The sequence below is a fragment of the Halichoerus grypus genome, chromosome 14, assembly GCF_964656455.1.
Source record: "Halichoerus grypus chromosome 14, mHalGry1.hap1.1, whole genome shotgun sequence".
NCBI lineage: Eukaryota > Metazoa > Chordata > Mammalia > Carnivora > Phocidae > Halichoerus > Halichoerus grypus.
Genome location: NC_135725.1, coordinates 72779283 through 72801437, shown reverse-complemented (window position 1 = coordinate 72801437; position 22155 = coordinate 72779283). Strand labels below are relative to the sequence as shown.

At 42.5% G+C, this 22155-nt stretch overlaps 1 protein-coding gene and 1 pseudogene across 1 annotated transcript in view; one reads left to right on the top strand and one right to left on the bottom strand.

Annotated features, from left to right (window-relative positions):
• The window catches only part of PTGR1 (prostaglandin reductase 1), a 28354-nt gene extending 6651 nt beyond the window's left edge, over positions 1-21703 (top strand). Inside the window, 7 exon segments of the mRNA XM_078061598.1 lie at positions 4396-4563; positions 8312-8429; positions 9125-9188; positions 9409-9500; positions 11944-12052; positions 16510-16628; positions 19934-21703. Coding sequence (XP_077917724.1) covers positions 4396-4563; positions 8312-8429; positions 9125-9188; positions 9409-9500; positions 11944-12052; positions 16510-16628; positions 19934-20044 — 781 coding nt within the window. The 3' untranslated portion in view covers positions 20045-21703.
• LOC118534857 (rRNA-processing protein FCF1 homolog pseudogene) lies at positions 1024-1635 on the bottom strand (annotated as a pseudogene).
• Positions 21704-22155: the final 452 nt, after the last annotated feature.

The following is a 22155-nucleotide window of genomic DNA, read 5'->3' as shown; positions in this document are numbered from 1 at the left end:
TGTTACCTGCCATGTAACTAATCTACTCCTGGTAGCAACTGTTCCCAGTTTTTTCTATCACAAATAGTTCTGCAAGGAACACGTATGCCTCTTTTGTGCATGTCTGTGTATTCTTTGCCTACTTAGATGAATATTGCTTCACATTAAATTCCCAAAAGTATAAATTCTAGGTCAAAGGAGATGCATATTTTATTAACTTATTTATTTATTTATAAGGATTTATATATTTATTTTAGAAAGAGAGCACAGGGTTGGGAAGGGGCAGAGGGAGAGGGATAGATTCTTAAGCAGACTCTACGCTGAGCACAGAGCCCAACACGGGGTTCGATCTCAGCACCGTGAGGTCATGACTTGAGCCTAAACTGAGTCAGATGCTTTTTTTTTTTAAGATTTTTAAAATTTTTATTTATTTGACAGAGAGAGAGACAGCGAGAGAGGGAACACAAGCAGGGGGAGTGGGAGAGGGAGAAGCAGGCCTCCTGCTGAGCAGGGAGCCCGATGTGGGGCTCGATCCCAGGACGCCGGGATCAAGACCTGAGCCGAAAGCAGACGCTTAACAACTGAGCCACCCAGGCACCCCTCAAGTCGGATGCTTAACCAACTGTGCCACCCAGGTGCCCGAGAGATGCACATTTTTTTAAAATGAGCAATCATCTGATTTATAAAAAGATGCAACAATATTTAAAATGATACAAAATATCAATTTCAGAACAACTTCAAAAAGTGAGTGTATTTAACCATACTCAGCTCATAACAGAGCAAATGGGTAAGAAGAATAATTCACGCTTATAGCATATTGCTAATATGAACTGGCAACAGAAAAAGTTGGTAAAGGAAGGCAGAGGAACTCTTATCTTTTAAGAATTAGGGGCGCCTGGGTGGTTTGGTCGTTAGGCGTCTGCCTTCAGCTCAGGTTGTGGTCCCAGGGTCCTGGGATCGAGCCCCGTATCCTGCTCAGCGGGAAGCCTGCTTCTCCCTCTCCCACTCCCCCTGCTTGTGTTCCCTCTCTCGCTGTCTCTCTCTGTCAAATAAAAAAAAGAAAAAAAGAATTAGAACCGAGGGGCTCCATTATCATCTGGCATCCGCTCAATGTTGTACCTATGGTTAGAAATGTACATAATGGGAACTCCAGGGATCTTCCAGATTCGTCCTTTAAGGTCCTGGTCAACTTGGCCACAGTGTAACACTTGTGCTGAGTTACTCTCTGTACTAAGCAGTCATCTGCATAGGCTCCTTTGTGTGTGCATGGTAATGGTTCAGATCTTGGCTCCTTGGCAATCCTTAGAGCCACTCAATACTTTTGCCCCAGTTTCTCAGTTTGAGCCATTACACAGTCAGTTCTACAGAGACACACTTGGCATACAGACAGTCCATCACTGACTGTACTAAGTCAAGTTTGGCTTGAATGGAAAAGTTGATAAAGTTGGTATCAACCAGGATGTGGTAAGGTGGGCCCAGCTCTGTGTTATATTGGAAGAATAAGCAGGGAGGATGTTGGGGGACTTTTCTTTCCTTGAGTGCACTGGGATCTTCCTTTTCTTTCTTTTTAGGTTTTAATCTATCCTCTTTAAGCCTCTGATCTCGAAGACTAAGCATTCGCTTCATGGTAGCATACTTTCTTGCTTTCTTTTGCTTCCCTATGTTCATGCTGTACTCTTGTTTCATCCGGAATCACCAACCCAATAGATGCACATTTTTAATTTGAAGTTTTGATGTCAAATTTCTCTTCAAAAAGATCGTATGAATATCCACTCCCACCAATAGCATATTAAAGAACTTGTTTCCTCATACCTATATGCCCATTGCTTATCATCTTGGCAATCTTGAGATGAATTCACATTAATATTTCCATTTAACTTCCATTTCTTTCATTATTAGTGATGTTGACATTTTTTTCGTAAATTAATCATCAATTTTCTTCTGTGAATTATGTTTATGTCTTTTCCTTTGTTCCTTTAGGTCTTTTTATCTTTTATAGTGATTTGTAAGATCTTCTTATATGTTAGGAATATTAGTGTTGCAAATATTTGGATCTTTGTTTATCTTTATCTTTCTCCCATGTCCAATCATAGTTTAAAATTTTTATGTGGGGGCACCTGGGTGACCCAGTTGGTGGAGCGTCTGACTCTTGGTTTTGGCTCAGGTTGTGATCTGAGGATCATGGGATTGAGCCCCGCATCTGGCTCTGCCCTCAGCGTGGAGTCTGCTTGAGAGAATATTAAGCAGGCTCTGCACCCAGCACAGAGCCCGGTGCAGGGCTTCATCTTACAACACTAAGATCATGACCTGAGCTGAAATCAAGAGTCAGATGCTTCACAAACTGAGCCACCCAGGCGCCCCTAAATTCATTTCAGTTTTAAAGGATTCTTACTAACATGGGAAAAAGTATAAGTCATATATACTAGTATAATGTTGAGAGAGAAAAACTGGGTTGCAAAACATAAAGTGATTTCAATTATGTAAATATGTATACATTTTTAAAAATGCATTTGTTTTTTTAATTCCAGTATAATTAACATACAGTGTTATTAGTTTCAGGTATACAATATAGTGATTCAAAAATTTTATACATTATTCAGTGCTCATTACAATAAGTGTACTCTTGGGGTGCCTGGGTGGCTCAGCTGGTTAAGTGTTTGCCTTCAGCTCAGGTCATGATCCCAGGGTCCTAGGATCAAGCCCCACATCTGGCTCCCTGCTCAGTGGGGATCCTGCTTCTCCCTCTCCCTCTGCCTGCCAATCCCCCCTGCTTATGCTCTCTCTCTCTGTCAAATAAATAAATAAAATCTAAAAAAGACAAAAAAACAAAAACCAGTAAGTGTACTCTTAATCCCCATCACCTATTTCACCCATCCCCCTAGGGTCCACCTTCCCTCTGGCAACCACCAGTTTGTTCACTTCATTTAAGGGTCTGTTTTTTTGTTTGTCTCTTTTTCTTTGTTTGTTTGTTTTGTTTCTTAAATTCCACATATGAGGGCGCCTGGGTGGCTCAGTCAGTTAAGTGTCTGCCTTCGGCTCAGGTCATGATCTCAGGGTCCTGGGATCAAACCCCACATTGGGCTCCCTGCTCAGCAGGGAGCTTGCTTCTCCTTCTCCCTCTGCCCCTGCTCTCCCTCGCACACATGCTCTCTCTCTAATAAATAAATTAAAATCTTTTTTTTTTTTAAAGGGGAGTGGCAGACAGAGGGAGAGGGAGAAGCAGGCTCCCCGCCGAGCAGGGAGCCCAATGCGGGGCTCGATCCCAGGACTCTGGGATCATGACCTGAGCCAAAGGCAGACACTTAACTGAGTGAGCCACCCAGGCGCCCCTAAGTTAAAATCTTTTAAAAAATTCCACGTATGAGTAAGATCATATGGTATTTGTCTTTCTCCGACTGACTTATTTCACTTAATATTATGCCCTCTAGATCCAGTCTTGCATATGGCAAGATTTCATTCTTTTTGATAGCTGAGTAATATTCCATTGTCTATATACCACATCTTCTTTATCCATTCATCTATAGGGGGACATTTGGGTTGCTTCCATAGTTTGTCTATTGTAAATAATGCAGGTAAACAATGGGATGCATATATCTTTTTGAATTCAGGGGTAAACACAGGGGTGCATATATCTTTTTGAATTAGTGTTTTCATATTCTTTGGGTAAATACCCACTAGTGGAATTAACTGGATCATATGGTAGTTCTTTTTTTAATTTTTTGAGGAATCTCCATACTGTTGTCCATAGTGGCTGCACCAGTTTGTATTCTTATAATATGCCTTTTTTGAATATATCATTAAGATTGCCATAACACACCCCAAAATATTAGCAGTTATCTTTGTATTGTGGGATTAGAACTAGTATTTTTATTTCATACATCAAATTTTCTAAAATAAATGTGTTATATAACTTCACGATCAGGGGGAAGACAGTATAAAATGGTAACGGTGGGAGAAGGTGGGAGAAAGAAAATCAGCAAATGAGACTGAAAAGGAGCAACTCAGAGGGAGAGACAAAAATCCCAGTGAAGTCAGTATTATGGAAACCAATGAGGAAGTTTGGGTAGCTCAGAGTGTTGAATACAGTAGAAAGGCAAAATCAGATAATGAATGAAGAGTGTCCACTGGATTTTGCAATCAGAAGTTGTTGTGACCTTAGTGGAGTAGAAGGCAGGTTGCACTGGAGAGAAGTGGGTGAGGACAGGGACAGATGTGGAACCAGTTCAGAGAGTTCTTCTCTAATGGCCCATATTTTCTCTCGAGGAGGAGAAACCAGCAGCGAGGAATTACGATGGAGAGATGTGGTGGGGTATTTAATCATGGAATATTAACTTCAATGCCCTTTTAGGAAACTACCCATGCATCCCAACTCCCTTGAAAGAGGTTTCCCATGTCTTAATGTGCTTTATCTTTCAGAGTTGTGGAAAGTAAAAACTCAGCCTTCCCAGCAGGAACTGTGGTAGTGGCTTTTTCAGGCTGGATGACACACTCTATTTCTGATGGGAAAGATCTGGAAAAGCTACCCGCAGAGTGGCCAGACACGGTACCGGTGTCTTTGGCTCTGGGAACAGTGGGCATGACAGGGTGAGTTTCATGGGTATATTTCATTTGTTTAAATACCTGACATTCTGGTTTTCCAAAATAGTTTGTTCAGAATGTGGTCAACAAGAAGAAACTTGAGACAGTCTAGGCTCAGGGGCTGGTTAGAGTAGATGGTAGGACTAAGAAGGGAAGAAGATGGACTAGAGTTAGCCTTGGACTGAAGGAAAGAGGGAAAATGAGGCCAGAGACCCTCCAGTCCAGAGAGCAACAGAGCAGAGAAGCATGGGGCATGACCCCTCCCTAGCAGCAGGCAAATGGTAACACGACAGAACCAGCTCCCTCCATCTCTGGAAGTGTCTTGGCTTCACTCCTTACTCATCTCTACCTCCATTTCAGAGTTTAAAAGGGGGAAAAGAATTCAGTCTACCTTGGCTTTTCTGTACTGTCTCTCATTCCCCACCTTTCCCTATGCACATCTGAATTTCCTGAGGTATAAAGGGATCTGAGATTATTTAAATTGAGATGAATCATAAGTATGGTTGTACAGTCACTCAGCTTGACACAGACTTGAACTACTCAGGAGTTCCTTGGCCTTATCCCTCAGGAAGACTCCTGGGTCAGTTCATCCTGTCTCAACTGAACTTGGGACCTCAAGTTTCCTTTTATGGTTTGGAGAAGCAAGGTCAATTGAATTCCTTTTGTTGGAGTCCTCCCAGAACATTTTTAGTCTGGAATTCATGAATTTCCTTTCTCTCTTCAAGTTGTATGATCTTTCATTTCTTCCATCCTTCCTTCCTTCCTTCATCCCTTCCTTCCTTCTTTCCTTCCCCCCTCCCTCCCTTCCTCTTTCTTTTTCACACCTCAAAGGACTTCTAAAGAATGAAATGGAAATACATACCTCAAACGATCAGCCTCTAGCAAAAACCAGTCCCCTATACCCCAAGTTCATATTGCACTCAGAATATGAACTCCTCAGAATTGCCATGGCCAAGAGACAGTATCGTGAATTTAGAGGATGCTTAATACCTTACTTTCAATAAGTGGGCACTAAAAAGAATTATAGCACTTCCGAGTCCTGCCTGCTTGCCCTAGACCCTCTACTAGTGAGCTCTTCCTCCCACCTTGTTATTCCACCTGTCTTTCTCTCTAAATTGTGAGCCAGGTGGAAGAAGGCAGGGGTGAAGGGAGACATGAGGAAACCTTGAAGCAAGTCTCCCATGACTTAGTTGGGGAGAGAGTAATCTATAAAATAGTAGGAGATTTGAATCCTAAAATAGAGGGTAATTTATTCATTTGTGTAGACTTCTCATTCCCCTGTTCAAAGCCCCTGAGGAGTGCACTTTTACTCCAAACAATCAACTTTATATCAGTGGTTCTCACTGATTGAGGAGAAGGAGTTATGCTATGTTTCTAACCTCCTCTAGTGACACACTACCCATTCTTTGAGCATTCCTTACCAGTGGCCTGGGTCAACCCTTCAAGAACACTGGAACTTCTGCTATAGACTATCAAAGAAGTTGAACTTTGAAACCTAGGGTGTTGCTGCTGTCCAGGCTCCAGAGATTTAACATTCCTCCAAAGTTTGCATGACTTCCTTCATCGGACCTTTGTTTTCTCTGTTAAGCTGGAGGTGTTTATGTGTTTTGCTCTCCAACCTGTTATTGATTGAAGTCCCCCTTAGACCAAAATGTGCCTTTAATTTTTCCTCTAAGATTTCTCTACTGTTGACTTCTCCATCTTACCTCCTTTCCATTTTTAGAAGGATGTGATGTTTGGGAAAGGCCTTGTATATCTTGGGTCAGTAGGTCTAACTGAAAGCTGATTTTAGAATTTTCTAGGACAGAGATTGGGGTGGAGGGTAGGATTGTCATGGGTAGAATGTCATGGGTAGGATGATTGTCATGGGTAGGATGACAATCAGAAAATGCACCTTCTGCTTTGCATTTGAGGTTTTGCTAACTTGTCCAGCACACTCAGCCTTCAGCATTAATGAAGGCGGCAGTTTTCAGTGGGAATATTAGCTTTTGGGTCCTCAGAAAAAGTGCAGATTTCTGTGCCTTTCACTGCCTCACCTTCAATGTCCAACCCCAATGGATCCCCAGATATACTCAGAAGCAGACGTACAGTTTCTGTTCATATAGAAATAACTTTACATGAATTTGTCTGAAATTTTGCAAGTGGCTTAGCAATCGCCATAGTGGATATAGATTTCATTGGCTCAGACCCAGGGGTGCAGAAACATAACTTGGAATTTTTCTACTACTGTACATCATTTCTTTTTTTTAACTTTATTTTATTTATTTTTTTTAAAGATTTTATTTATTATCAGAGAGAGAGAGACAGAGACAGAGAGAGAGTGCACAAGCAGGGGGAGTGTCAGGCAGAGGGAGAAGCAGGCTTCCTGCTGAGCAAGGAGCCTGATGTGGGACTTGATTCCAGGACCCTGGAATCATGACCTGAGCCAAAGGCAGACGCTCAACCGACCGAGCCACCCAGACGTCCTGACTTTATTTTTCAACAGAGAGAGAGATAAAGAAGAAACACAAGCAGGAGGAGTGGGAGAGGGAGAAGCAGGCTTCCCTCTGAGCAGGGAGCCCAATGCGGGACTTGATCCCAGGACCCTGGGATCATGGCCTGAGCCGAAGGCAGACACTTAACAACTGAGCCACCCAGGTGCCCCTGTACATCATTTCTATCTCAAGCCTGCATCTTGGCTTGTGTAGTAAAACAGAGCCTCAGTTAAATTCAGTGATTTTTCATATTGTTCAGGTTTAAAACTCAGGATTTCCTTTTTTCCTCTCCCTAGGGTTGATGCAAAGTTCCAAGGGCTAACACAGATTCTGTGCCAGTAGAGGGGAGACAACAACTTCTTGAGCTTGATCTGTCTTAGTCTTATGCTGGTCTCCTTTTCCCACTGAGTCCTCAGCCACATCGCCTTCCAAGCTGGCCATCCGAGCTGGTGGCTTCTTCACCCAGTACTTGTCAGTACTGTCTGAGCTGCATCTTTGTAGACCCTGTAGTTCTTTCCTTGACAGCTAACTTCGACATCTCATTTGGGATGAGATGGGGAAATTTCAGTTCTTCCATCCCACTTAGGAGCCATGGAAAACTCCAGGTGTTTCCCTGGGAACCTCTTATGCCTAGACACTGCATACCATTATATCTGCTCTGTGGCTGTGGCACCATGATGACATGGAGGCTTTCCTCATGAAGCTCACCCTCTCCCTAGGACACACATGGAATGAAACACAAGCTCTCTGTTCTAGGATCCTCAGAGTTTATCTTCTTTTGCTCCTGAGACTTGGCCTAGGGGTAGACAAAGTGCAGCCCCTTTCCAACCAACTCTCAATTTCTTCTCTAGTTCCCATCATCTTTATTCCTATTTAAGAGTGAGGAAGGGGGGTGCCTGGGTGGCTCAGTTGGTTAAGCGACTGCCTTCAGCTCAGGTCATGATCCTGGAGTCCCGGGATCGAGTCCCACATCGGGCTCCCTGCTCAGCGGGGGGTCTGCTTCTCCCTCTGACCCTCTCCCCGCTCATGCTCTCTCTCATTCTCTCTCTCTCAAATAAATAAATAAAATCTTAAAAAAAAAAAAAAAAAGAGTGAGGAAGGAGGAGGTGGACCCACTTAGTGGCTGGTAATATTCATTTCCTATATTTTTTGTCTTTTATTTGGACCCATGGCACTGGGCTATTGAGAAGGCCTTCAGGATGTATCTGAAGCAACAAAGATATAAATATAGATTTATAAGCAACAAATCTATCCACATATCTTTAATTTTCTTCCCCCAGGCTAACAGCCTACTTTGGCCTACTTGACATCTGTGGTGTGAAGGGTGGAGAAACAGTGATGGTTAATGCAGCAGCAGGAGCAGTGGGCTCTGTGGTGGGGCAGATAGCTAAGCTCAAGGTAAGTGTCTTCGTCAAGTACCAAACATTTACTCAATACCCACAGTGTGCACTGAGAATACAACAGTCAACAGAGCAGAACTTCCCCAGTCTCACGGAGTTTAGTTTAGTGGGTCTTGTTTAGAAGTTGAAGATACATTAAGAATATAAGAGATTTCTGAAGAGCTACTCTCTGTGTTCCAATACAGTCTCTAGTCTCATCCCAAAAGTGCTTTTCAGAATGCTTTCCAATTCCTCTACGATTAGACAGGATCTAGTCCAATGCTTTAGCCCAAATGAAAGAATAAGGGGGCAGTCACTGGGAGGGCTGACAGTCCCAGAGCTGAGCCCAAATTATAGTCTAAAGGACCACTGTACCAAAAGATAGCATGCAAATCACTGCAAGAGAAGCCCAAAAATAAAGAAACAAGAGAGTCAAATAAAAAGGTTGTCAAGCCAACAAGTTAAAACGAGCTGCAAACCACATAACCAGAGACCGGAATCTGTTGGTTGGTCAGAGGCAGGCTGAAGTTACAAGTTGGATTGTAGGCTGATTCAGGGACTAATTTCACCTATGGGCCTGTTGGCCCATTGTGGTATCTTCATATATGTGAGCACTTTGGGTGTTCTTGGGGAACCTGACCATACTAGACTAGGAGGGGGGTTGGTCCATGCTTTTGACTTATAAATGGTTTCCATTTTTTTCTCCTCATTTAGGGCTGCAAAGTTATTGGAGCAGCAGGGTCTGACGAAAAGGTTGCCTACCTCAAAAAGCTTGGATATGATGTTGCCTTTATTTTTTTATTTTTTTAAAGATTTTATTTATTTATTTGACAGAGAGAGACACAGCGAGAGAGGGAACACAAGCAGGGGGAGTGGGAGAGGGAGAAGCGGACTTCCCGCCGAGCAGGGAGCCCGATGCGGGGCTCGATCCCAGGACCCTGGGATCATGACCTGAGCCGAAGGCAGACGCTTAACGACTGAACCACCCAGGCGCCCCAATGATGTTGCCTTTAACTAGAAAACAGTAGAGTCTTTGGAAGAAACTTTGAAAAAGGCCTCTCCTGATGGTTATGATTGTTACTTTGATAATGTGAGTACAAATTGGACTTAATATCTTATTTTCTAACAAAGTACTATACAAGAGAATATGCTTCTAAAGTTTCCACCTAAAATATGTAAAGAAAGTACATATGCCTTTAAAAAAAACAGGCATATTGAGATACAATTTACCCATTTTAAAGTGTTGAACCTAGTGGTTTTTAGTATATTCCCAGAATTCTACAACCATGACCACAATCAATTTTAGAACATTTCATTATCCCAAAAAGAAATGCTGTACTCATTATAGTCACTCCCCATTTACCCCCAAAAGTGGTCTTTTGTGACTAGCTTCTTACACTATACATTAGCATGTTTTCAAGTTTCATCCATGTTGTAATGTGTCTCAGTGCTTCATTCCTTTTTTATGGCCAAGTAATATTCCATTGTATGGGTATACTACATTTTATTTATCCATCCATCAATTGATGAGCATCTGAGTAATTTTCACTCTTTGGCTATTATGCTTAATGTTGCTATAAACATTCATGATCAAGTTTTTGTGTGGACATATGTTTTCATTTTTCTTGGGTATATACCTCTACATGGAATTGTTGGGTCATGTGGAAACTCCATATTTAACATTTTGAGGAACCAACAAACAATTTTGCAAAATGGCTGCACTATTTTACATTCTCACCAGCAATGTATGAGGGTTCCAATTTCCCTACATCCTCACCAACACTTACTATCTATCATTTTTATTATGACTATCCTTGTGGGTTTGAAGTAGAATTTCACTGTGGTTTTGATTTGAGTTTCCCTAATTACTAATGATACTGAGCATCTTTTCATTTGTATATCTTTGGAGATATGTCTGTTCAGATCTTTTGCCCATTTTTCAATTGGGTTATTTGTTGAGTTTTAAGAGTTCTTCATAAAAGTTCTGATAAGCCCCTTACCGGATGTAGCCAATCCTCAATATTCCTGGTAGTTATGTTCTATCAAGTCACACATATGTACATGTTTCACCTTGATTACAGTCTTAAATCCTAAAAACAACTCTTCCTACAGCTTCTATTTTCTTTATTTTTCAAAAGAGAAAAGGAGGTTCAGAAGTGGTAAGAAGCTTGCCTGAGGCTGCCCCAAAACTCATTCTCCCAGATTTGGGGTTCACATCCCATCCAACCAGCCCCAGAGCTGGAGCTTTTTGAACTACTCTGCACTGCCCCCTACTGCCTTCCCTCCTGGGTAATCTCTGGGAGAGCTGAAAAAGGAACACAGACCCTCGGCCTTTGCTGACCTTAGCTGGGAAATTTGTGTCTCTTTTGCAGCTCTAGGCATGTCTCCAAATGAGCAGGCAAGCTCTGTGAATGTTGATTTGGGGGTTATAAATAAATGTTAACAAGTAGTCCCATTCTCAAATATGGAATACACTAATAAAGAGGATTGACTATATGGTTTGCAGTTCTTTTCTTCTGTTCTGTGAGTTGTCTTTCACTTTCTTTTTTGCTTTTTTCTTTCTCTTTCTTGATGGTGCCCTGTGAAGCACAAAAGTTTTAAATTTTGATGAAGGCCGATTTATTTCTCCTTTTGTTGCTTGAGCGTTTGGTGTCATGTCTAAGAAGGCCTTGCCTTATCCAAGGTCACAAAGATTTACTCCTATGTTTCTTCCTTTTTTTTTAAAAGATTTTATTTATTTTTGACAGAGTGTACAAGTAGGGGAAGCAGCAGGCAGAGGGAGAGGGAGAATGTGGGGCTCAATCCCAGGACCCTGGGATCATGACCCGAGCTGAAGGCAGACGCTTAACCGACTGAGGCACCCAGGCACCCCTCCCATGTTTTTTTCTAAGAGTTTTATGGTGTTAGCCGATACATTTTAAGTTAATTTTTGTGTATTGCCTAAGAAGGGGTCCATACCCCTCCTTTTCCATACCCAGTTATTCTACACCATTTATTGAAAAGACTATTTTTTCCTCCTATTGCATTGTTTTGGCACTCTTGTCGAAAATCAATGGACCATAAAATAAGGGTTTATTTTATTTTATTTTATTTTATTTTATTTTAGAGTTAGTTCAAGTTAGTTCTATTGATCTATATTTCTGTTCCCACACTGTCTTGATTAATACAGCTTTGTAGTAAGTTTTGAAATTGGAAAATGTGAGTCCTCCAACTTTGTTCTTGATGTGGCTTTTGAGTATTTTTTCCATGCTCTTGGATAGGGGCAATGAAAATTGAACTGATCAGAGAACTCCAAAACATAATAAAGTAAAAGGTATAAGTTATATATGGTATGTTCCTACAAACAGAAATTCCCAGCCTCTCCTATCTTTTTCCAACTGCAATTTTCTGCACTGCTGTGCTAATTCAATCAGGTTTTTTTTTTACTTCTAGAATAAATTTTGTGAAATGATGGTTGTGACTTACTGATTCTCCTGAATCTTCTAGTGTTTAGATTATTTAAAGTGGGTTTTGTTTTCTTCCTGTCTGTATAGGTAGGTGGAGAGTTTTCAAACATTGTTATCCCCCAGATGAAGAAATTTGGAAGAATTGCTATATGTGGGGCCATCTCTACGTATAATAGTACTTGCCCTCTTCCCCCAGGTAATGAGCTCATGCACATGATCACAGATGTAGAAAGACTAGACAAGAAGAATATTCACGGATATGGTATAGGCCAGTGACTATCAAAATGTTAAAAAGACTTCCTGATATTCTTGATGAAATAGTGTTTATTAAACTAAAAATATGTAATTTCATATATTTGTACTAAATAGCTTACTTTACACTTTGATACTGAGAAATAACAGAATCTGAAAATATAGAAGAGTGTTGATAATTTTTTAAAGTTTTAGTTTTTTACCTATTGTTTTGGGCAAAGTTGTAAAAAAGCAGCCATGATTTGATTTAGAAACAGAACACCTTCGTCTGGCTGGTGCAATATGAGGGTTCTTTAGGATATTCGAGGTGTTGCTGGAGGTATGGGGTTGGGGAGAGGATGACTTGGGTGGGTGAAGGGAACAACGGGCTGCCATGTCCTTTCATGGTAGTGGGCAGTGCTTCTGAGAGCAGCAGGACACACTGGCTCCCCCAAACTGACAATTTCCATGGAAAGGGAAAGGAGTGTGCATTTCCCCTCTGTTCCTGGATTGTCCTTATTTTGATTCTCCTGTGCCTCTGTCCCCCACCTCTCCGCTCTCCTATGCAGAGACCACCGCCTCCCCTGTCCATACCACAGAGGTCCAAAAGCAGTATCAGCTAGAGAACTATATTCCTGAAGTCCTACTTCTCTGAGAGACATTGTATAGGCCTCTTATTTTATGGATGGGGAGATGAATGGCAAGAGGACCAGAGGTTCTTTAAATCCTATTAGCAAGACACTCAAAGACAGGTCTCCTGAACTCCTCATACAGAGTCCTTCTCTACTACAACAATTTTTTTTTTTTTAAGATTTTTTTTTTTTAAAGATTTTATTTATTTATTTGACAGAGAGAGAGAGTTAGCAAGAACAGGAACACAAGCAGGGGGAGTGGGAAAGGGAGAAGCAGGCTTCCCACTGAGCAGGGAGCCCAATGTGGGGCTCGATCCCAGGACCCTGGGATCATGACCTGAGCCGAAGGCAGACGCTTAACGACTGAGCCACCCAGGTGCCCCCTTTTTAAGATTCTTATTTTATTTTATTTTATTTTAGAGAGAGAGAGAGAGAGGGAGCTGGTGGTGGGGAGGGGCAGAGGCTGAGGGAGAGAATCACAAGCAGACTCTGAGCTAAGTGCAGAGCCTAACACGGGGCCCGATCCCACGACCCTGAGATCAAGACCCAAGTGGAAACCAAGATTCAGTCACTAAACCGACTGAGCCACGCAGGAGCCCCTCAAGACTACAATTCTGTGCTGTTAGTGAGATTATAGATTTACCTGTGGTCCAAAAAACTGAGAAAAAAGAGCAAAAAGGAATCTTGGAGAGTGTCATCGGGATCTGGGATGATAACTGTAAATAAATTGGGTATTCATTCTGTGATGTCTTCACTCATGGGAATGAAACCCTACAGCCCTGCTAGTTAACAACCCCTCAACTGCATTGAGACAAGTGAGCGAGAGTGGAAGGGGCTGAGAAAGGACAGCTTGTAGATTCCCTCTTGGTTCTGAAAAATCAAAGACAACTACCTTCTCTAAGAAAACTCCAGGTGCACTTGGCAGTCTTACTGTTCAGGACTTTTTTCTCCTATATTTTTCTAACTGATGCTAAGCTAGAATCATGGGAAATCTTCTGTCTGCGCATCGAGCAAAGCTCCAGGATGCATTTTCTTGACCATAGTCCAATTAGGTACAGCCAAATATTTTGGATCCAATAACTTGATCTAGCCTTTTTAGCAATTAGAGTTTGGAAGTTCAGCTGCTCAGATAGGTCTTTGAGGACATCAGCTGGCTTTGTCCATCCATTTTAGATGAGATTCTGCCCTGCCTCTGATCTCCAGAAATTCTGACATACTTCATTGTTAGGATAGCTCAGGGGTATTTCCCCGGCTTTAATGCCACATTAAAATGCCACATTCTTTTTTTTTTTTCTTTGATGGGTTTTAACTATATTTTATTTTATTTTTTTAAGATTTTATTTATTTATTTATTTATTTCAGAGACAGAGCATGTGAAGGGGGAATGAGGCAGAGGGAGAGGGAGAAGCAGACTCCCCGCTGAGCAGGGAGCCCGACATGGGGCTCAATCCCAGGACCCTGAGATCATGACCTGAGCTGAAGGCAGACACTTAACCAACTGAGCCACACAGGCGCCCCAACTTTTCTAAAATTTAAATTAAATTAATTAACATATAGTGTATTATTAGTTTCAGAGGTAGAGTTCAGTGATTCATCAGTTGTATACAACACCCAGTGCTCATTCCATCAAGAGCCCTCCTTAATGCCCATCACCCAGTTACCGCATCTCCAGCAACCCTCAGTTTGTTTCCTATGATTAAGAGTCTCTTATGGTTTGTCTCCCTCTCTGGTTTTGTCTTGTTTTATTTTTCCCTCCCTTCCTCTATGCTAAAATGCCACATTCTTATTGCTCCCAATAAAGAAACTGTATTCCCATCAGGGTGGATAAGCCCAGAAATAGTATTTCATCCTCTTCCAGGATGAGGATATGAGGATTCCAGTCCTTAACCTCAAAAGAAATATGGTTGGTGTGGATCTTCTGAAGAAGCAGTCTTTCTGCAAGAGCAGCCCCGCATCTGGATGTGCCACTCTCCTGTGTCACCCTCACATCTCACTCATCTTGCATTAGTTTGTTTTGGTTTAGGACAAAGCCCTATTTTTCTGACTGCTCCTGTGACTTTCTTCAAAGTAGTGAGTGGGAACTTTCAGCTTAAGTGATGCCAGTCACCAAGGACGTCGCAAATAAATTCTGCCAGTCACCTTGGCTCTTCTTCCTGGGCATTTTCACCTGACTTCCTGGAACTTTTCTTTTCTTTTTTTTTTTTTTTTTTAATTCTTATTTATTTATTTGACACAGAGAGAGAGAGACAGCAAGAGAGGGAACACAAGCAGGGGGAGTGGGAGAGGGAGAAGCAAGCTCCCGGCCGAGCAGGGGAGCCCGATGCGGGGCTCGACCCCAGGACCCTGTGACCATGACCCGAGCCGAAGGCAGACGCCCAACGACCGAGCCACCCAGGCACCCCTTCCTGGAACTTTTCACACTATGCTCATGGGTCATTCCCTCAGTTTCTGGTCCCTTAGGATGCTTGAGAAAACAAGCCAGGCAACCAACACAACCTTTTCTCTCTCACACAGTAGATAGAGTACCATCTTCTTAATAGGCCGCAGGGTAGCCTGGGGCTTTTTCTAGGCTGGTGGTTCTCCAAGTATGGGCCCAGGACCAGCAGCATCATCATCTCCTGAGAACTTGTTAGAAGTACAGATTCTTGGGACCCACTCCATATCCACAGTCAGGAATTGGGGGAGGGGCCAACGTCCTCTTTCCACAAACCCTCCGTTGTGATTCTCATCCACACTGAGTTGTGAGACCATTGTTTGGGCCAACTCCTGGTACCCCGAAATGGTGAGGTGGAGTTGCTGAGCCTCTTGATCATTCTCTCTTAGCTCTTGGGCCAGAGGTGGACACTAGCTTTTTTTATATCTGCTTTGAGAAGAGAACAGGAGATAGGGCTATGCCATAGAATGACTGCCATAAAAAAAGAACAAAACATGCGAAGTAAGACATAAAAAAAGAATAAAACATGCGAAGTATCAGGAATATCAGGGTATTTAAGCCTGAGTAGCCCAGAAACACTTCCACAGGTTATCTTCAGGACCTCTTTCTGTTCCATAGAACTATTTGGGACGTTTTTGGTGGGTCTTGGTCCTGGCATGTGAAGGCTGAATATTCCCTGGCTGCCTGGCCTGGATAAGGGTTCTGAGGGTGGGTCAGTCCGATTGCTGCTGTGACAAATTATCTCAAGTTCAGTGGCTACAACAACACAGATTCATTGTCCAATAGTTCCGGAGATCAAAAGTCTACAGTGGGTGAGCAGGGCTGAATTCTTGCTGAAGGCTCAAGAGGAGAAGCTGTTAACTTGCCTTTTCCAGCTTCTAGAGGCTGCCTGCATCCCCTGGCTCATGTCCCTTCCTCCATCCACAAAGCCAGCAGCAGGGTCTTCCAGTGTCTCTCTCTCTCTCTCTCTCTCACTCTGATCTGTGCTTCCATCATCACACATTTTTTCCTGCCTCTGACTTTTCTGCCTCCCTTACAAGGGCCCTTGTCATTATATTGGGCCCACCTGAATAATACACAATAATCTCTTCAGCTAAAGGCTCTTAACTTGATCATACCTGAAAAGTCCCTTTTGCCACGTAAGGAAAGACATTCACAGGTTCTGGGAGTTCAGATACGCCCATCTTTGGGGACCAAGATTCTGCCTACCACAGAGGCCATGTTGATTTGTGGACAGCCCCATGGATCAGAAACGAGTGGAGAAATCTAGAACAGTGTCGTGACTTGTACTGCTTGTGTTTTTACCACGGCCACCTCCCTGGACCCTGTCACCTAAATGTGTCCTCCTGTTCACAGGCCCACCCCCAGAGAATATTATCTATCAGCAGCTCTGCATGGAAGGGTTCATCGTCACCCGCTGGCAAGGAGAGGTCCGCCAGAAGGTTCTGAAAGACTTGCTGAAATGGGTCGTAGAGGTAACAGGCTCCAGAGCCCCTGTCCCCATTGCACATGAGATCGCATTCCCTCTCCACACTATAGGTTTCACCTGCACTGCAAATACAGGTGCATCTCACTGCTCCCCCTTCTAGAACAAAATCCCAGAGTTGTTTACACGCACCATCTGCAGTTCCTCTCTTTCCATTCTTTCTCAAACCCACATATCAGGCTTTTACACTCTTGCCATTCTACCAAATTGCCTTTGTCAAGGTTGACGATGTCCTCCTGCTGTGAACTGCAGGGGTCAGTTCTTGGCTTCGATTGGCTGTGGCAAGTATCGGACAGAGGTGATCACGCTTTCCTCGGTACACTTTCTTCCCGTGGCTCTTGGTTTTCCTTGCAGATTTGTTCTCCTCAGAGGATCTCCTCTGCCAGCTTCTTTTCTGCTCTCTAAATTAATAATAGAGTGTCCCAAGGGACAGGAGTGGGCTCACTGGGCTTCCTTTCTTCTCTACCCAAGTCTGCCTATCCCTTACTTAGCTCAGTCAGGCTCTTGGCTTTAAATATCCTCCACATGCTGACAGCTCCTAAATGTCTGTCTCCAGCCTGGGTCTCTCCCCTGGGCTCTCGGCCGCTCAACAGCTGCACTTGGATGTGTAATACACATCTTTGACTCAACACGTCAAAAACTAAATATGTCTTGATCTTTCCTGCCAAACCCATTCCATATACAGACCTCACCATCTCAGTTACAGCAATTCTATCCTCCTAGTTGCTCAATCCAAAAACCTTGAAATCATCTTTGATTCCTTTCTTTCTCTCCTACCCACGTCTCATCTGTCGGGAAATTCTGGTATCTCAACCTTCAAACTACCCGCAGAATCTGACCAGCTCTCCCACCTCCACTGCTACCACCCTGGTCCAGACTGCCGTCTGGTCTAGCCTGGATGTTGCAGGAGACCCTGTCTGACCTCCTGACTTTATGCCCCAATAGACCATTCCCAAAACAGCTGCCAGAGTGATCTTTTAAAGCATAAATCAAACCATGTCATTCTTCGGCTCAAATCCCTGCAAAACTCCCCCATTTCACATAGAATAAAACTTATAAGGCTGTACATGATCTGACCTCCATTACCTCTCTAATTTCATTTCTTAGTGTTCACCCCCTTGCTCACTCTGCCCAATCCCTCCCCACTTCCCTCTGTCCCTCTGTAACTGCTTCCTTAATTCGCTCATTCCCCATAGGACTTTGTTAAAAACTACCTTCTGAATGAAGCAACTTTTAAAATGGCCCTATTTTAAATTGCAATCCCTCTTCATTCTTTTTTTTAAAGATTTTATTTATTTATTTTGGGAGAGAGAGAACATGCATGTGAGTGCGTGTGCATGCAAGCAGGGGAAGGCGGGGAGAGGACAAGCAGCCTCTACACTCAGCGCGGAGCCCATTGAGGGACTTGATCCCATGACCCTGAGATCACAACCCCAAGATCACGACCTGAGCAGAAACCAAGAGTCTGATGCTTAACCGACTGAGCCACACAGGCGTGCCTGCAATCCCCCTTCATTCTCGGTCCTCCTTACCTTACTTTTATCCTCAGCAGTTATCACCTTTTAAATAATGTATACTGTAATTCACTTATATTTATTGCCCATCTCCCTCCTGTGAGAATGTAACCTCCATGAAGGCAGTAATGTCCGTACATTTTGTTTTCTGATGTACCCTCAGCATCTAGAATAGTGTCTGAGCCAATGTAAACACTAGATGAATATCGTTGAATACATGCTGGAGGGGCATATATTCGTGCCGTGGCTCTTCCAGGCCCTAGGTTGGTGTCTTCTTAGAGCCATGGCCTTAGATCCACAGGAAGAAGCCCATCCCCTTGTCCTGTGCTGTGATACTTTCCCACCTTACACCACGTGGTTATTCAGGGTTACCCAGGGGCATTATTTTAGTTTTAGAGGGAAAAAGTGGTATCACACTTCTAAACTCCTGGCTTTATCATCATTTCCCAATTCAAAGAAATAAATTGCTCCTCTGGCAGCCGTTGGAGCTTGGTGTTTTTCCAGTCCAACTCTTGGAGTGCTGAGCTGGGCTCTTTCCAGGAAGCTGAGAAGAGCTGAATGATTTTTAAGTTCCCACTGTGGAGCCTCTTTGTCCCTGTTGTTGAAATCGGATCTAGCCCTCCCACGATCACAGCTGACGACAAGAAGCCACTGTGCTGGGGTCCCGAATGCCTCCTTCTAACAGAGTGGACCTAATGACAGTTTTGTTTTCAGTAACTAGTGAATTGGCCTAGTTTCTCTCTCGTCTACTTATTTTTTTTTCTCATCTCTTCCCCTTCTGAAAAATACACTTTTCTTTTAGAATAGTTTTTGATTTACAGAAAATTCACAAAGTTAGTACAAAGAGTTTCCATATGGCCTGTATGCTGTACCTTAATTTACTGTATTATCAACACTTTTATGTTAGTATTCATCTTCAACTTTGAACTTTTAAACTTTGGGTTACAGCTTTTAACCCCTTTCCAGGTTCTTTGCCTCTTTAAGAACAGGAAAGAGCTGGGGCTTTCTAGTCAAGAGTTCAAATCCCAGCTCCTATGCATATTAATTCGTTGAGTGACCCCCACCCCCAGGCAAATAGTCCCTCCATAAATCTATACTGGGTGCTAAGCCATCACTGGAATACATTAAGAAAGTAAGTGGTATCAGGTAACTCCTGTCTCCACATAAGACCCCTTTTAAAAAACCTTGAAAATGTAAATTAGTTCCACTTAGTAGACTGCCTTGAAATAGAAAGAAAAATGAAAAACCCTCAACAAATGAACCCTTCCCTCCCGCACTCCTAAGTGAATATTCAACATATATTGAAAGAATCTGGGCTTGATTCGAGGACAAACTATTAGACTGCCATTGTATTTACATTTGCTGAACAGGCTCTGCCTCTTCAGGGGTCAAAGAGGTAATGATGCTATGTCATGAAGCTACTGGAAGGATTAAAACAGATAATACCCTGCAAGGGGGCCCCTTTCTCCATCTTCTTCCATCTCTTCTGAGATCATTACATTACTAAACTTTTCCATATAATTTACTTAGAAATTGCTTAATCGCTTCCTGTGACATTTCTCCTATTATTATACTGTGATCTAACACCTATTATCAACATTCTATCTGTACTTTGTGGACCATGCCCCGAGGTTGACTATAAGTTCACGGAGGACAGGGCCTCCATCTTAGATTTCCAGGTTTCCCATAGTGTACCTGATAAATTTGTTGCTGTGATGAGAAGAGTATATCATTTAGAATATGAAATTAATCTGTTATATTTGTTGTCGTTCTGATACAGGGTAAAATCCAGTACCATGAATACATCACTGAAGGATTTGAAAACATGCCAGCTGCATTCATGGGAATGCTGAAAGGAGATAATTTGGGAAAAACAATAGTGAAAGTATGAAAAAAATGACACGGAATCTAGAAATCATTTGGATAATTACTTAATTTCTTCTTAACCATTTAGTAAAAATGTATACTACCTTCATCATCTAAGAAATAGTCATTGTGATGAGTTTGATCTCCCTAATAAAACACATCTAAGTGGTATGTAATTAGAACAGAGAGTGAAAATTTCATAGTGAACAATGGCCAGTCACCTCACTCCCTACTACAGCTCCTGGGTTGTGGTGCAAAATAATGGTTTGGAGTCCAAAAGTTTACTGCTTCTGTGACTTTGGAGTTCTGATTTTTTTTTTTTTTCCTGATCTGTAAAGTGAGGAGACTAACATCTGCTTTATATACATATTATAAATTTATTTAAAACACCAGCATAGGGGCGCCTGGGTGGCTCAGCTGGTTAAGCATCTGACCTGATTTCGGCTCAAGTCGTGATCTCAGGGTTGTAGTATCCAGCCCGGCATCAGGCTCCGTGCTCAGCAGGGAGTCCGCTTGGGACTCTCTCCCTCTCCCTCTCTCCTTTTCCTCTCACCACACATGTGCTCTCTCTCTCTAAAATAAAAAATCATTAAATCTTCAAAACGAAACAAAAACGCCAGCATAAGGCCTGGTCTATATTAGGTACACAGTATGAGCTACCTTCTTGCAGAAATCAGTGAATTTGAAGTCATAAGGTTACCACCCTTATTGCTTATGATTACATGAGAAGAAATAATCATTGCTAATGTCCAGGGGTCTCGGGGCAGCCCACACTGCTCCTCCACAGCAGCCTTCTAACATCCCAGACCACGGAAGGTATTTATTGTTCGCAACAGCTGCAAATAAATAACACATGGGAATATGAGCCTACAAAAATGTGTGAGATTATATGAGGAACACTTTCAAGCTTTATTTATTTATTTATTTTTTAGTAATCTCTGCACCCAGCATGGGGCTCGAACTCATGACCCCTAGATCGAGTCAGATGCTCCACCAACTGAGCCAACCAGGTGCCCCATGAACACTTTCTAGCTTTAAAGCACTACTCAGGAACGCAAAAGACTGGAACATTTAGAAAGGTACCATGATTTTGGACAGGAAGATTTAGAATTATGAAGATGTCAAATCTGTTGATCAATTCTGCCTCCAAATAGAGTAGGGATTAAATCAGACCACCGTGAAAATATGGGAGAAGAAAGTGTATGTGTGAGAAACCTCTGGAGAAATGTAATAAACATATGATTTGTCTCCAGGCCAGAGAACTGAGGAGTGCCTGAAGGGCAGGAATAAGAAAGAAACTTTACACTGCATAACCTTTTGTACTTTTTGAATTCTAAGTTCTAAATCTTATAAGTTATCCACTATTAAAAATGCAATTAAAAAAATAAAAGTCCCTGCCCTTCTGGGTCCCCATTCCATATGGGGAATGTAAAACATATGTATGAGAGAAAACTCAGGAAAGTGTGGGGGTATCCTCACCCAAGGTGGGCGCCTCTGGTGTTTTTAACTCAAAGACATCCAGAGTGAGCCTCCAGCAATTCATCACTTACAGTTTGTTTTCCTACCATGGATGCTACTGGTGCCCATTGAGATTTCGGCTCTTGGGCTCTTGGGCTTCAACTTCAATAGCACGAGTCTCTGTATCTGCCTGTCTGACTCTTCAACTTTGGGGGCAGCCGTTTGTGATCTCAGTTCTCTGCTGTATCTAAAAAGAGTTATCTTTCAGTTTCCTCAACTTATTTCTTGTTGGGACAGAGTGATGACTTCCAAATGCAACACATGCTTGTCCAGAAACTGATAGTCAAGAGCATTTATTTTATTTTTATTTTAAGATTTATTTGAAAGAGACCTCGAGTGCACGTGAGCACGAGTGGGGGGAGGGGCAGAGGGAGAGAATCTTCAGGCAGACTCCCTGCTGAGCACAGAGCCCCGGGCTAGATCCCACAACCCTGAGATCATGACCTGAGCCAAAATCAAGAGTTGGATGCTTAACCGACTGAGCCACTCAGGCGCCTCAAGAGCATTTATTTTTAATTTTGATAATACTTATCTTTTTTTCTTTTACAGTTACTGATTTTAGTGTCTCACCTAATCTTTGCCTAGTTCAAGGTCATGAAATTTTTCTCCCATATTTTA